The sequence below is a fragment of the Limanda limanda genome, chromosome 20, assembly GCF_963576545.1.
Source record: "Limanda limanda chromosome 20, fLimLim1.1, whole genome shotgun sequence".
In the NCBI taxonomy this organism is placed as follows: Eukaryota; Metazoa; Chordata; class Actinopteri; order Pleuronectiformes; family Pleuronectidae; genus Limanda; species Limanda limanda.
The window spans coordinates 5,073,329-5,087,369 of NC_083655.1; the positions used below are offsets into that span (position 1 = coordinate 5,073,329).

The 14,041-nt window shown below is 40.7% G+C and overlaps 2 protein-coding genes across 2 annotated transcripts; one reads left to right on the top strand and one right to left on the bottom strand.

Moving 5' to 3' along the window:
- Positions 1-3,485: 3,485 nt before the first annotated feature.
- LOC133026820 (cystatin-B-like) lies at positions 3,486-4,646 on the top strand. The gene is made up of 3 exons (XM_061093790.1): positions 3,486-3,645; positions 3,776-3,877; positions 4,319-4,646. The coding sequence occupies exons 1-3, from the start codon at positions 3,580-3,582 to the stop codon at positions 4,445-4,447; spliced, it is 297 nt and encodes a 98-aa protein (XP_060949773.1). The 5' UTR covers positions 3,486-3,579; the 3' UTR covers positions 4,448-4,646.
- A 1,920-nt stretch (positions 4,647-6,566) lies between these two features.
- mix23 (mitochondrial matrix import factor 23) lies at positions 6,567-10,989 on the bottom strand. Its single transcript, XM_061093786.1, has 5 exons — positions 10,862-10,989; positions 8,995-9,120; positions 8,751-8,897; positions 7,305-7,364; positions 6,567-7,219 (listed from the first exon to the last, which is right to left on the bottom strand). Exons 1-5 carry the CDS (start codon positions 10,910-10,912, stop codon positions 7,169-7,171), a joined length of 435 nt encoding a protein of 144 aa, XP_060949769.1. The 5' UTR covers positions 10,913-10,989; the 3' UTR covers positions 6,567-7,168.
- Positions 10,990-14,041: the final 3,052 nt, after the last annotated feature.

Below are 14,041 nucleotides of genomic sequence, written 5' to 3' on the forward strand. Positions count from 1 at the left end.
AACCCCTGATGACGCTAAGACGCACAGGGAATTTATGACACATGACACACGGAGCTTGTCTTTCCTACTTCTCCTTCCTCTTCTCCATACTTATCACATCTAAGTAATTCTTATCTCATCTGTACATGTTACTAACTTGACCCCTTCCCCGGAGTTTCTGTGCCTTAGCGCCCGCGGATGCAGGGCCACAGCTGCGGCCGCACCATGGATTATGATTGTGGATCGCGCGTCAGAGGTCGCAATGGTGGATCCAGTTTGGTGGATTCTGTATCGTGCCAGCTGATCGTAGTGGTAATGGAGGATCCTTTGTCGCGTTTGCATCAGATGGTGGTGGACCACCACCGAGGCGGCGGCTGGTGATGGATCCTACTGGCAGCAGTGGACAATGACTGTGGACTATAGTGGATCCCATCTTGATGCTGGATCGTGGTCTTGCTGGCTGCTGACCAGAGACTATGATTGCAGCAGGACTACTTGACATATAGTATTGAAGCTATCCTTCAAAAATGTTTACCCTCATCAATGCTGCTAAAAAACTTTAATCCCGATGATGTTTTCCTACACTTGACATCTATTGCACTTGTGTCCGTCCTGGGAGAGGGATCCCTCACATGTGTCTCTCTGAGGTTTCTACATATTTTTACCTGTTAAAATGGTATTTAGTAGTTTTTCCTTACTCTTGTTGAGGGAAGGACAGAGGATGTCACACCATGTTAAAACCCTATGAGACGAATTGTTATTTGTGAATGTGGGCTATACAAATAAAATTTGATTGATTGATAAAAAAAAAAAAAAAAATTGAAAATTGAACTTTTTTGAATTAATTAATTGAGTAAATCTGATTTGTTGTGCCTCTTTCAATGTGTGGCTTTTCTCTCTGTGCTGGTTTATGATTTGTAAAATTGCTGCAGGAACACACACTTGCTCCAGAAAGTGTTCAGACACGTTCACATTTTGAACATTTTTCGACCCCCATATTTTCACCACTGTGGCACTCATACAGTGCCACTCCCCACCCTTCTCCCCTGCAGGTGGGTGGTATGCTCCAAACATCATGTGATCACTGACTAAAGGTAACTTCCCCGTTAAAAGAATAAAAGACCCTCCCCGTGAGTTCATCGTTATTTTAGCTGCGATCAAGAGACGTGAAGATGTCTCTGCAAGGTGGACTCTCTGAGGTTATCGAAGCAGATGGAAAAGTCCAGTTTATCTGTGACTTGGTGAGTAGAGAAACTATTGTTCCTCTCTCTTCTCTGGGATATATTCACACATAGACAGGGTTTGTGTTTTATTGTGTTGTTCTTGTCGTTGTTGTGTCATTTATTGGTGTGTAGGTGAGGACCGAGGTTGAAGCAAGGTTACGGAAGAAGTACGACCTGTTCAAAGCCGAGACTTACAAGACGCAGGTTGAGGGCGGGACCAACTACTTCATTAAGGTAGAAGAAGAAGAACAAGTCCTAGAGGATGAGACACACACATAATGGAAAATATCATCTTTAAAGGGGCAGTTCACCCATAAATTAACATTCACTCTTTATACACTCACCACTATGACGATCCAATACAATTGAAGTAATTGGTGACTACTTCTTCAAACATTAAAAAAAACTACAGAAAAAATAAAAGCGAACTTGAATGTCTGTAAGCCTAGACATTCAAGCTCGGTAGAGAAATTGGATTTGGCTTCAACACTGTTTACTTACTGATATCTACTGAGTTGCCAGTGTTATAGAAGAAGATGACACAATGCTGCTGTTTACAGGGAGACATTCAACGACTAGATATTGCACTTAGTGGAACCAGATGTTTTTCTCAGAGGAGCAACACGAAGATGAACTCACATTCATCGGGTGAACACAAAATCTAACTCTTGTATCCTTGCAGGTCCATGTGGGAGGAGATGATCATGTTCATCTCAGCGTTAGACAGAAACAGCCATGTGATGACGGAAAGTGTCTGCTGACTAACATACATGAAGGCAAAAGCCACCACGACGCCATTGAGAAATTCTAAAGGGACCACAAACCAAACAAAGCATCCTATCAGTGCCTACAGGCTGTTCAATCAACTAATCTCACATTAACCCGGCTCTGTATCAAACAATGTTACCTAACATCTAATTGTATGCTATCTTAATAGTGTAGCTCATGATGTTAGAAGAATGTCAACACATTTTTGTATGCCGTGAATTAATAAAAAAATAATTGAATAAATCAGATTTGTTCTTCCTTTGTTTCTGTGTGGGCAGGGGGGAGGATTAGGACGAGTCCACGGGCAATCACAAACAGGGGCCCTCAAAGAACACTTATTGTTATTATTATTAATTAGTTCATGTAATTAAAGTGTTTATTAACAAGTTTTGAATGAAATATAATTAGGGTTTAATTCTCAAGGATAGCCTTTATGTTTCACCCTCTCTCTGTTCAATACGATGTTCAGTCTTGCTCGATTTCCAGTCAGCAGAAAAGAAGGTGAACTGTCCCTGGACACACTGGCAGCGTGGGTCTTAGAGCTCTTGGTGTTTTTCAGTATCCACAATAAGTTTTGTATCATCAACCCTTGATGAGTGGTCCGAAATGGGAAGAGTTATTTACCAGTGTGTGTGAGAGAGAGAGAGAGAGAGAGAGAGAGAGAGAGAGAGAGAGAGAGAGAGAGAGAGAGAGAGAGAGAGAGAGCGGGAGAGAGAGAGTGAGAGAGAGAGAGAGAGAGAGAGAGAGTGAGAGAGAGAGAGAGAGAGAGAGAGAGAGAGAGAGAGAGAGAGAGAGAGAGAGATTACCACCCATCACCTGTGTTTCTTTACATTAACTTTCATCAAGTCAAGAAAGTAGCTTTATCCTGACGGACATGCAGCAAGAGACAGAGGCAGAGGACCTGATCCATTTCTCAAATACAAATACAAATAAATACCAATAAGAAGAATCAATAAAAAGGAGCAAAAATTGCACAAGATGTGATTTAAGAAGAAGTCACTGAATCTGTTTAACATGAAAACCTGACTGAGGTTAGTAAACATGTATATGTATTACACTACATTAATTGAGCTGTATTTATGTGTATAATAATTATAAAAATAAACTAGCAGGTACAGGGGAGGTTTGGTACTTTTAACAGTAAACTACTACAACTACTACTAAAACTACTACGGCTACTACTTCTAATAATAATAATAACATGATTAACCTTTGAAAACATGTTAAAATGAACCTTTTGTCTGAGGGGAACATTTCTCATTTGCCACTTCTTGGCCACGCCTCGGACTAACACATATCGTCATAACAGGGGGGGTGGAAAAATGACACGAAATCAAGAATTCATACCACTTACTTCTATTATTGCTACCTAAAATGGTGTCAAATAGAAACACATCATATTTGATTCTCATTCGGTGCCACCTTATTTCATTTATAAATCGGTATATGACTCCGTTGACCGCTCCTCTCCACCCCTCTCCCCTGCAGGTGGATGGTACGCCCCAGAACATCACATGATCTCTGACTCACGGTTACTTCCTGATTATTAGAATAAACGACGCTTCTCGTTAGAATATCGTGACTTTTGCTGCAATCAAGAGACGTGAAGATGATGTGCGGTGGAATCTGTAAGGTTCTAGAAGCAGATGGAACAGTCCAGACGATCTGTGACACTGTGAGTGGAGAAACCATTGTTCCTCTCTGTTCTCTGGGGTCTATTCAAACATGAACAGGGTTTGTGTCACATTGTTTTGATGTTGTTGTTGTTGTTGTTTTTGTTGATGTTGTTACTTCTTGGTGTGCAGATGAAGCCCCACGCTGAAGCAAAGGCAGGGAAGAAGTACGACGTGTTCACAGCCAAGTCGTACACGACGCAGGTTGTGGCCGGGACCAACTACTTCATTAAGGTAGAAGAAGAAGAACAACTCCTGGAAGATGAGACACACATCATAGAAAATATCATCTTTAAAGGGGCAGTTCACCCAAAAATGAACATTCACTCTTTATACACTCACCAATATGACCAACATCCATAAATGACGTGGCTATGTCTAAAAAGTTATGTTTCCATTGCACCGTGTTGCATTTTGTTATTGATACACAAACCTCCTCTTTGGCTATGTCTCATAACTACTGTGATGTTTTTCCAGTGCAAATGATTTTTGATGCACAACTTGAAAACACATGAGAGCAGATGGATGGAGACATACTGTCTGACTCATAAAGCATAATTTTCAATGCAGCAAGCTAGACGGTGAACTTAGTGGAACCAGATGTTTTTCTCATAGGAGCAAAATGAAGATGAACTCACATTCATCGGGTGAACTCTAACTCTTGTTTCCTTGCAGGTCCATGTGGGAGGAGATGATCATGTGCATCTCCGCGTTTACAAAAAACTGCCATGTCATGGAGACACCCTTGAGCTGTCTGAGATTCAGCAAGGCAAAAGCCACTCCGACCCCGTTGAGTTTTTCTAAAGGGACCACATGCCAAACAAAGCATCCTATCAGTGCCTACAGGCTGTTCAATCAACTAATCTCACAATAACCCGGCTCTGTATCAAACAATGTTACCCTACATCTAATTGTATACTGTCTTAGTAGTGTAGCTTATGATGTTAGGAGAATATCAACTAATTTTTGTATGCCGTGAATGAATAAAAAATAATTGATTGAATCAGATTTGTTCTTGTTTTTGTTTCTGTGCGGACACGGGGGAGGGCAATTCCAAAGGCTCAGCACAGACAGAGGCCCTCAGAGAACACTTATTGCTATTATTAATTAGTTCTGAATGAAATAAAATTGGGGTTTATTTTACCAGGATAATCTTTGTTTCACCCCTCACTCTGTTTAATGCGTGCTTCACACAGTCGCTAAAACCAGTGGAAGGGAATGCTTTTGAAGCCCACTGTACTCTTTGCAAGAAAACGGTAAAACTTGGAACATTGGGTGTAAGGGCTTTAGAGTCACATGCCCAGTCAGATAAACACAAAACCCACGTGAAAAGCCAACTACAAACTCCTGCCATCTCGTCGGTGTTCGCCCCTGCTTCGGGACCATCACCTGTGTCTATTTGTTACCATTTTGGACTTGTTTGACTTGTGTACTGTTATGTTCAGTCATTGTTCTTATGTTGAATGGATATAAATTTACTTTGTAAGTAATTCTGTGACATTTCTTCTTTCATAGTAATTTTCCTTCATACTTTTTGCCAGTATGGTCGAGAAATAGGTCTTAAATTCTATTCAAAGTGGTCTTAAAAAGGTCTTAAAAAGTCTTAAATTTATCTTGTTAAAACCTGTAGGAACCCTGGTAGAGCTCTTGGTGTTTTTCAGTATCCACAATAAGTTTTGTATCATCAACTCTTGATAAGTGGTCTAAATGGGAAGAATTTTTAGAGAGAGAGAGAGAGAGAGAGAGAGAGAGAGAGAGAGAGTAAAATTACAGCCCATGGAAATAAGGATACCTTGACTAGCAGGTTAAACCAACTCCCCTTTTCTTATTTTTCTGCATCCATCTCCAGGCAGCATGTTATGTCTAATATGTCGATGCAAAATTCACTTTGTGTTTAAAAAACGTTTTTATAAATAGTGTCCATCTCTATTGCACAACAACGTGCATAGGTAACTTTGAGGACTTTTCCAGGCAGTTTGGCGGATCAGTTTTTTTCCGTGATAGGCGATTGGGTGGTGCCAGCATTATCTTCTTTCTTAGGACCAAACATTTCTAGCTTCACCCCTACAACACCTCCATGCATTTGTAAAGCACTTTGAATGGTCTTTTGTCTGTAAACTTGCAATACCTGTTTCTTACAAGACTGTGATTTATTCTTCTGAAACCCAACCAAAGTAAATCCTGCACACACTGCAAATCCACGTGTTGAAACTCATCCATTAAACCCACACACACAATGAGTTTAAATAAGCAACTGTTGTGTAACCACATTGCATTGACTTGACTCATAGTCATGTGAACCTTGTGACTGAGGTTCCTATTTGTTCGGCACATGACTCTGATTGTTCCCACAAACAAGTGAAATAAGTTTAGTTTATACTTTATCTTTGTTAAATCTCTGTTTACTTTGGAAGGTAAAAATAAATTCTCTTATCTGATGAATTGTATTCTGTTTATCAAAACAACTGATACCAGGAAATAGGGATGTTATGATATAATTATATTTAATTATTACTATATTGAGGCTTCTATCAACTTTCTATCACTATTCAGAGCTTACTTGATGAGCTTTAACCATTTACCTAAACTACAGCAACTAAAATGGCGTATTTGCTATCCAGGACTAAAATAAATGTTTTAAACTGCCCCAAAAATCTTAATCTAATTTAGATTATTCACAAGAGTTTAATCTATTTATTTTTACTCAGTTTCTCTGAGGCTGAGGTTTCACACATACTTGTTTTGGCTCCCTCCAGTGTAAGAAACTGAAACTGTCTTGATCATCGACCTCTACAGCATGTGTCCTAAACCCTGCCTCCTGCATGTTAGCAGATGGCACATGGACCAAACTAAAAAGTCAAAGTACACATTCAAAACATTTTTCTCAACTTTGGCGTCACACTGAGGTTCGTTCAAATGTTCATTTTCTATTAAATTTGGTTTTAATTAGTTATTTGATGCTATAAAAACAGAGTTAAACAACATCATTGACAGCTCAGACTGTCTTGTGAATGGACCTTGAAATCGCAGCTCCACAAAATGATCAGAACTGCGCAGACTGCGGCTCCAGATGACGTCCAAGGCACAAGACGGCAGCACCCATATCCGAGATATTTTGGAAGAAGTGGAGACGGTTCGTCCCTCTTCTGAACAGTCTGTTGTCTGAACTGAAACGGTGGCACAACAAACCACCTTCCTGCACATTGGCATTCGACAGCGAGGCTTAATCTGTACAACTCATTTTCCTTATGATGCAGAAAAGACGGAATCAATCAGACAGCCAACATTTCTCTGTCATTTAAAAAAAACTCCTTTTGTACACAGATTCTCATTAAAGAAGCACACAGGGGACAGTTTTACAGCGATGGTAATGCAATAACAATAATCACAGAGGAATATACTCTAAGTGTGTTGGAAGAGAGGTCAGAGAGGTCTGTCTGGTGAAGCGCCTGCGGGCTGGAGTCACAGTCTCAGCTCCAGTCTGGGTTTGAACGTCCAGGGAAGCAGCTGATCTCACTCAGAGCTTCATTTCACCTTCGGAGGCGTGTAGTGGATCCTGCACCGGTCACCGAAAACCTGACGAAAAGGAATCGGCAATCAATGACGTGTTGTGTAACGCTGTGTTAATACAGGGTGTCAACACTGATTATAAGGAGCATACCTTCAGACTTTGATCATTGATAACTTCTTCAACATTCAGCTCTGACTGCATCATCTTTAGCTGGAGAAAAGAAGGGGGGGGGTAAAGATAGATAAGTGATTAGTCTTTAAATGTAACAGACACAATTCTGTCCCAAACTTTAATATTATCTTCATATAAAAAGGTTAATCAAAAAATAAATAAAAACAATTTTACTCGTCATTTGTGGTATTTCGCCGAGCAGATGCAGGTCAGATAGCTTCTTTAAATGGTCCTGAATAAATGTTTCTCAGTGTCTTAGATTTCTGTTGCTGACACAGAGGAGAACTTAATCAAAACCAAACAAAACCCAAAAAGAGTGAATATAAAAAAACAAGACATACATTGTAGTGGTGGGGGAAAAAAATCGATTCTGTTCAGTATCGCGAGATTATTTATTATTAATACTTTATTTACAATTATATAGGTAACAGCCCCTGGCTGGCAAAGCACGACGAGGAGAGCCTAGAGGAGCACTTTAACATCTGAGCATGTTGACCTTTCACTGAACAAAAATGCCAATATTCCCAAATTAATTTAACATTTTGGGTCATGACCTTGCAGCCAACTGGACTGGACTCTAGTAGTACACATTTGTTTATTCTTCTCAATTTGATTGAAGCTCTAGTTTACTCTGATTTATATGATTATTCTCAGGTTTATGTTACTCTATTATGTCTGCTTTATGTTACTGTATTGTATTTAAATAATTGTAAGTTATGTGCTGGGAGCTCAGCGTTCATGTGAGAGGTCTCCTATTCAGAAAATAATTACAAAGGTCCTGTGTCCTGAATGTTCAAGGACAAAGTTTTTGCACTACCCTTTCTTAGTTTTTGCACTTCAGTTAATGTGTAGAAGACAATGTTGTTCACAGAATTAAATGTGACATTTAAGGTGAGTTGAGCAGTCTTATTTTCCTCATTTTTTGTAATGCCTTTGAATAATATGGGGGACATGAATCGCAATATATCGCAGAATCGAATCGCAATACTTGCAGTATCGCAGAATCGCAATACTATTGAATCGTGGCCCAAATATCGCAATACTATTGAATCGTCACATTTTTGCCAATTCCCACACCTAATGCATTGGAGGTACTTCAGGGATTTAGTTTTTCACTTTTACAAAGTCTGGGACTCATGAGACACAGAAAATAGTAAAAAGTCGAAGCAACAGATGCTGAAATAGTCTGACTTTTAGTCTCTAGTATGGGACAAACTGTAAAAACACAGGATCCTACATTTCCCATAATGCTCAATAGTGTGTTCCATTAGATTCTCCTTTTCATCACTTTGTTTTAAAGTCCAAACCTTTTGTTTGTAACACAGACTTTATCACACACAAAAGAGGTTTCTAGGCCAGGAGAAGATAACCTTATCAAGTTTTTCGAAGGCTGGACTCCTTTTTTCAATAGATGACAGGACGTACTTTGGTCTGCTCCTTCCTGAGTTGTTTGAGGACTGCCAGGTTCTCGCCGTCTTTTGCCCTTTCCTCACGCAGCTGTCCCACCACCGCAGATGTTTTGGCTATACAGCCCTTGATAGCTTGGTCTCTGCTCAGATGGGCCTCCATCATCTGTGTGGCGCACGAAGGACAAAAGATGCATTGTGGCGAAAACTCTGGAAGGGACACATGTGGAGGTTTATACTTCAGTCTCGGTCGTCACACTCACAGATTCATACAGTTGTTTGCATGTTTGCGTGGCATCAACTTTGCCTGAGAAGGAAACTGTGGGCACGGTGGTGTTCAGTCCGTGGATGATGCGGTCGTCCATGGTGCGCATCACCTTCAGCACCTCCTGAGAAACACACAGCGGGACACAGAGACAGCCAGCAGCTTCAGGTCAACTCCAAACCATCCAAAACAAATACATATGGGTTCCATTCAAAATGTATTTGTGGTCAGAATCAGAATGTATTAATTCTTTATAGTGTGGCTCTGTTCTGGTGCACACAGCCCTGCAGGGAGGCTCTTAAATGGTGGAATGAGCTCCCCATCGACACACTGACATCAGAAAGTTTACACATCTTCCGCCGCAAACTAAAAACGTACCTCTTCCGACTATACCTTGAATAAATTAAAAAAAAAAAAAACGAAATATTATTGAAACTAACAATTTAGTAGCACTTAGATGGCACTTACTTATAAATCTTTGTAGTTTTGCTTTATTTTGAAGAAATTGTACTTTCTTAATTCTTGTTGTCCTGGGTTTGAACCCTTGGGGTCGAATGCACTTATTGTAAGTGTTGAGATATCTATGTTTTGTTCTTTATCTTATGACTATATTTTACCTACATTTATATCCTGTGAAAAAATATTAGCTGTACAGTCTATAGAATCAATAATACTACAACTGTTTCTTTTAAATGGAATGATGTATATTTTTTTGACTCAGATGCAGGGTCAGACACAGAGCAAAACCACAGAAAGTGCAACTTTGCAAATTATTAACCTTTCCCACTTGAACCTCGAATCAACGAACACGCTGTCTGGTCTGGATGGGACCAGGCTCAACATAAGTCGCTTTGGATAAAAGCATCAGCTAAATAAAATGTAATAAATGTGATGAGAACAGCAGCTTAAAGCCCCCCCTACACAGAACAGAGCAAAGCAGGCGTCAGCAACAAACACATGACATTGATTCGATTAGAGATTCAGAATGAAGAGGAGCTGCTGGAGAGGAGGTGGGTTGTGATTCAGCGTGAATAGAGAGAACAGTATGAGCTCGGCCTATTGAAAACATAGGAAGGGATCAGTTGAGCTCTTCAATGCCACGTTCAGTATTTAATACATGAACATATCAATCAATCAATCAAGTTTTATCTGTATAGCCCACATTCACAAATCACAATTCGTCTCATAGGGCTTTAACATGGAGTGACATCCTCTGTCCTTAACCCTCAACAAGAGTAAGGAAAACTACTAAAAACCTTTTTAACAGGTCAAAATATGTAGAAACCTTAGAGAGCCACATGTGAGGGATCCCATTCCAGGACGGACAGAAGTGCAATAGATGTAAAGTGTAAGAAAACATCATCAGGATTAAAGTTTTTAGCAGCATCGATGAGGGTAAACATACCTATCATACCTACATACATATCATCCCATATATGGTGAATAATGTTCTTATTTCATCTGTGGACGTTTATGACTTCTTGTCCTCTGAAGAGACTGTGTAAACAGATTTTAGGATTTGGAAATACTCCTGAAAGCCTGAGGAGGTGATGGTGAGCAGTCATTTGGTGTTTACACAATTTGAGACCGTTGTCCTATTTTATCTTTACTTGTACTTTCAAAAAATATGAAGAATTTACAACGCTCCGAAGCCCAATATTACAGTGTTAAAGTTATTAGTGCTGCTGAAGTCATTGTACTTCAACCACATGCAGCCACTTATCTGATCGGACCCACATCACAGTGATCAGGGGGGTCACACCGGAAATACACGACACGACACCGGAACCTCCGACCCACAGCGATCCGGACTGACACCGTCCAGTGACACCATCACACACATTGACCATCTCGTTGGAATTTACCTGGAACATTGAAAAGTCCTCACAGTTTAAAGTCGCACTGGGCGCCGCCATGGTGGACTGTGGGGTCCTGCATGGACAGAAAGCCAGAGGGCTGTTCGAGAAGGCGCCTGACTGAATATCAGTGATGTGTGTATCTAGGCTCTTGTTGATGACGTATGTGTTGAAGTTCACTTGCTCTCCCCCCCTCTCACATTTTGTGGACTTTGGACTTTATTGCGCGTTTGCCGTTTGTAAAAAATACAAACCGCCTAGAAACCGAGCACTGTGGAAAAGAGGTAACTTTTAAATAAATAAAAATAAATAAATAAAAATGTTGTCCATATTTTAAGATTAAGATACATTTTATTTATCCCACACACATGCACAGGCACACTCATGCAAGGGGAAATGTAACCTCTGCTTTTAACCCATCTGGTGCCGGACACACAGAGCAGTGGGCAGCCATGTACAGCGCCCGGGGAGCAGATGTTGGGGGAGTAAGGTGCCTTGCTCAGGGGCACTAGACAGGGTAGGGAGAATCCTCTTGGATTTTTGGACAGATCAATCCAGGTTCGTCTTTTTGATGTTTCTCCGAGGAGTCGAACCAGAGACGAACTAGAGAGCTTTTCTGCCCATAGTCCAAGTTTCTGCCACTAGTCCACCGCCTCTCCCCATGTTTATGTCTATATCCCCATGTATATTTACGTGTTACATGTAGTCCCTAGTAACACAAGCACATCACAACCCCTGCCCAATTTGTTTCCACTTTCCCTTTTGACCCCGCCATTGAATCATAAAGACAGACACCATATTAATAAGTTCATAATTTACGTATTGGCATCACAAACATCGTTCATTAATTTCTTCAATTCAAAGCTTCACACACCAAAGCCGCGTTTGTCAAATGTCGCGCGCACAGGGTCTGTTTCTGCCGTCCAACTTTTCACGTGACACCCACCTTCCTGCTATTGGTTCAATTTACTTAACTTCAGCCAATCTTAAACAATGTTAGTGCAATGGTTTCACACGAAACTATAGGATCATACAATCTGAGTCAAAATTGTATTTCATTATCATATTTTCAAATGTTGAACTATCCTTCCCGAAACCACAGAACCATGAGAAAACCTTTTACATTTTTTACAAAGCACTTTACATAGAAGGTCAAGACCTAAAAAAAAAATAGAGAAACCCAAAACCCTCAATTTTTGGAGAAGCACAACAAGGAGAAACATCTACTGGAACCTTTTTGATGCGACACAAGCAGATCTTTGAAGACAGAGACAATATATTTTTCCAGTGCTGGGTCTTCCAATTCCAATTCAAACAGCACGTTTACAACACCCTGCCACTTTTTGCAGATTTTTTTGAAAATGACTTTGTCAAGGCGTTTCATTGTTTTTGGGGTTATCTCAAAATCTTCATCCTTGATTTCGACCCATATGTTTTCGAACAGACGCTCGATAATGGTGTTTGGTGATCTGAGAGTGTTCAACAACTTTGCTTTAGCAAAGATCCTCGAAACCAGCTTCACAACAATTATCCTGATGGGTAATTTCTTTGGTTCTTGCTCTTCTCTGTATTCTTCCCTGAATTCAGGAATGGTCACCTTGCTTTCTGAGCCAGACGCTTTACTAGATACCGAAGGCAGACTGGCCCCACCGATCGGACCCTCTGACACAGATTTTCCTAAAGTTTGTGTTATCACCCTGGACGTTAGAGTTTCTGACTGTGTGTGAAGCCACCACCTCATTACTCCAAGGAAACACCACACAATGGCAAAGATGTCAGCTGATATGACAGCACGTGGCGGACAAACCATTATGCTTGTGCGCTGAGGTTGTGAAGTTTTTGGTCGTGAGGTGATCTTAGGTCTCATCCTATCAATGTGATTGTTGAGGATATTATTCAGCTCATTAGTTAACTCAAGAGTTTCACCACTGAAAATATCATCCATCCATTGAGGCACATTCTGCCCCTGCTGTATCTCACCAACTGCTGTTTGAAACAGATCGTCAATATCTCTCATGACAGATTGCATTGACTGCTTACTTAAAACCTTGTCAAAGGCTGGGTTATGAGGGCTGTCAAAGTACTCGTTATTCAATCTGCCCACAATACGACAGATGGACGCTTGGGCAAACTGCTTTGCAGCGCATGTCTTAATCCTTCCACACACTTTCTTCAGAGAGGGTGTGCATGAGGCTGTTTCTAGATCATCTTGGTTTTGCGACATGATTTCATCCACAATCACCTCAGCAACGTCATCTGCAACATTCTTAATCTCCAGAGTGGAGCCAGATTGCAACTGCTCATAATCATAGTCTGAAATTCCATCAGAAGAAGATTCTGTGAATTGAGAGACCTCATCCTTAATGATCTCCTGGACAGTTTTGGATGTTGCAGACAGAAGACTTCCTCTGTCTTCTGAGATTGTCTTCCGGGATGAGGTTGATGACTGAATGTCTTCTTTAATGACCAGTGGTTGGTAGACCTTCTTTCTGCTCTTACAAGGTGCACACATACGTTTCAGATTCCTCATGAGTCCTTTGATCATTTTGCCGGCCTGTTGAATCATACCTTGTAGTCTTTTTGGAGGTGTGACACGAGGAACAGTTTCCTTCACACTGTCCACGCTCATGGAAACGATTGAGTTGACACACTCTGAAATCTCTTTAGCAATCAACTTTGTCAAGTGCTCTGAACTGACCAGACTGACCTCATCTGAAACATCAAGAGCCAGAGCAAAAACCTCAGGAAGTGTGTTGCCCAAAGAGCAAATCACACTCTTCTCAGACACAGGCACAGATGTGCTCTCAAGACCCTTTAGGATGGATTGTGTCACTAAAAAGACGATTTCCAGCAGTTTCTCTCCCAGTATGGTTATTGTGGCCACATCAGGTTTGCCTGCTTTCGAAAGATTCCATTGTTCTGATGTCATGCCTTTGAAAAAGGACGTCACAATGGGTAAAATGCTGTCGATGTCCATATTCATGTTTCTGATATTGCTTTCCAATTCTTCTGTTATTGGCTTAGTTTTTAAAAATCGGGTTGAAAATCCTTCTATTCCTGTATCGGAAGTGCTGTCTCTGTTGTCTGTGAACTACTTCTAACATTCATGGATCAACTAGGACAAAGGATAACGCAGAGATGAGATTGTAGCACACATCAAAGAGAACACACACCAAAGAGAACACAGGC